The sequence below is a fragment of the Perkinsus marinus genome (genome assembly GCF_000006405.1).
Source record: "Perkinsus marinus ATCC 50983 genomic scaffold scf_1104296958088, whole genome shotgun sequence".
NCBI classification, from domain to species: Eukaryota; Perkinsozoa; order Perkinsida; family Perkinsidae; genus Perkinsus; species Perkinsus marinus.
Genome location: NW_003206920.1, coordinates 1 through 1325, shown reverse-complemented (window position 1 = coordinate 1325; position 1325 = coordinate 1). Strand labels below are relative to the sequence as shown.

General features: G+C 50.2%; 1 protein-coding gene across 1 annotated transcript; it reads right to left on the bottom strand.

Moving 5' to 3' along the window:
• Positions 1-717: 717 nt before the first annotated feature.
• Positions 718-1160, bottom strand: Pmar_PMAR001572 (hypothetical protein; the record flags this gene model as incomplete). Its single annotated transcript, XM_002774656.1, has 3 exons — positions 718-763; positions 828-959; positions 1000-1160. The coding sequence occupies 3 exons, from the start codon at positions 1158-1160 to the stop codon at positions 718-720; spliced, it is 339 nt and encodes a 112-aa protein (XP_002774702.1).
• Positions 1161-1325: the final 165 nt, after the last annotated feature.

Below are 1325 nucleotides of genomic sequence, written 5' to 3'. Positions count from 1 at the left end.
GAGTGCTGTCTAATACGTCGATGCTAAACCTGTAGAAAATGCGGGTTGTGCGGATCGAACCCGGGAACTGTGATACTTGTTCGCAACGTCCTTAACTAGCTCTTGACTCCTCTGTACATCCGTACTAGCCCCAATCGGTAACGATCGAGATGCCATCAGCAGCCACAGAGAACCAATCGTCACCTACGCCACCCAAAAACGTCAAGCCCAGGATTCGAACCCATGACCTCCGCTAGCACAGTCGAGGACACTCCCTGCTACCCTGCAACTTTCTCCCTTCATATTGATGGCTCGTAAAGGCATAGGAAGCTCCAACGGCATATCGACGTGACGAGATCCTCGACAACAACGATCATATCAATCCAAAACCATATCCCTCCCTACTTGTAATCACCATTCTAACAGCAACTCCACCGTCACCACGAGCGACCAACTGCTGTCCAGTAGCGTTGCATATGCAGAAGCCTCGGTACAGCTGTAGCGCTCGTACAGATTCCAAAGTCTGTGGACTCAGAAACTTCCACAAGGCCGTCGTTGTGAACATCCGAACCCCTACAAAGGAGCAATAGATAACATCGTCATTTAATAGCATCTTGCCTGACTCCTCCATACCATCATCCTTCCTACTCTCCTCAAGCTGGAGGGTTGGGGGTGTTGGAGTCTTTGGACTATGTGTTCGAATCCCCGGCTGCCAGTCTAGTTCAGTATCAAGCGCTGCTATTGCTGGCCGCCGCCGCTGGCGAGACGGTCGATCACCGTCCACCTAGCAAATAATATTGCACGCATGCACACGATGATGCCTTCCTACTTCACGTGTTGCCAACGACTCTGCCTCCTCCCCATCCCGCTGCAGTTGCTTGCGTTTCTTCAAGGTGTGGTATTCCTGCGCCGAGGGCAGCAACAACGATATCAAGTTTTTGTACGTGACGGCCGTCGGACGAGCGCTGCCTTGTGAAGACCTAAGGAGCCTATTCCATTTCCCTACAACCACATACTTACCCTTGTTGATGATGATGATCAGCCTCTTGCAGTGGGTCAATAATCTGTTTGTTAATCATATTCCGCAACTTGACGTAGTCTTCTTGGCTGACTGCTCCCTCACCCTCACCCGACAGACAAGAGGAAGAGTCCTCATCAACAGGTCCAGGTCTTGTCGACATTACGATGTACTGATGGAGTGGTATCATACCATTGGTATGCACGCATGTGCATTCGATCATACTATAACACAAGACCTATCGTGAAGAAATGTCCCTCTTCATGGGGGGGTACTCACGCGGAAGAATTTGGTAAGGATGATATGTAATTCTGCAATGCAGTGAGAC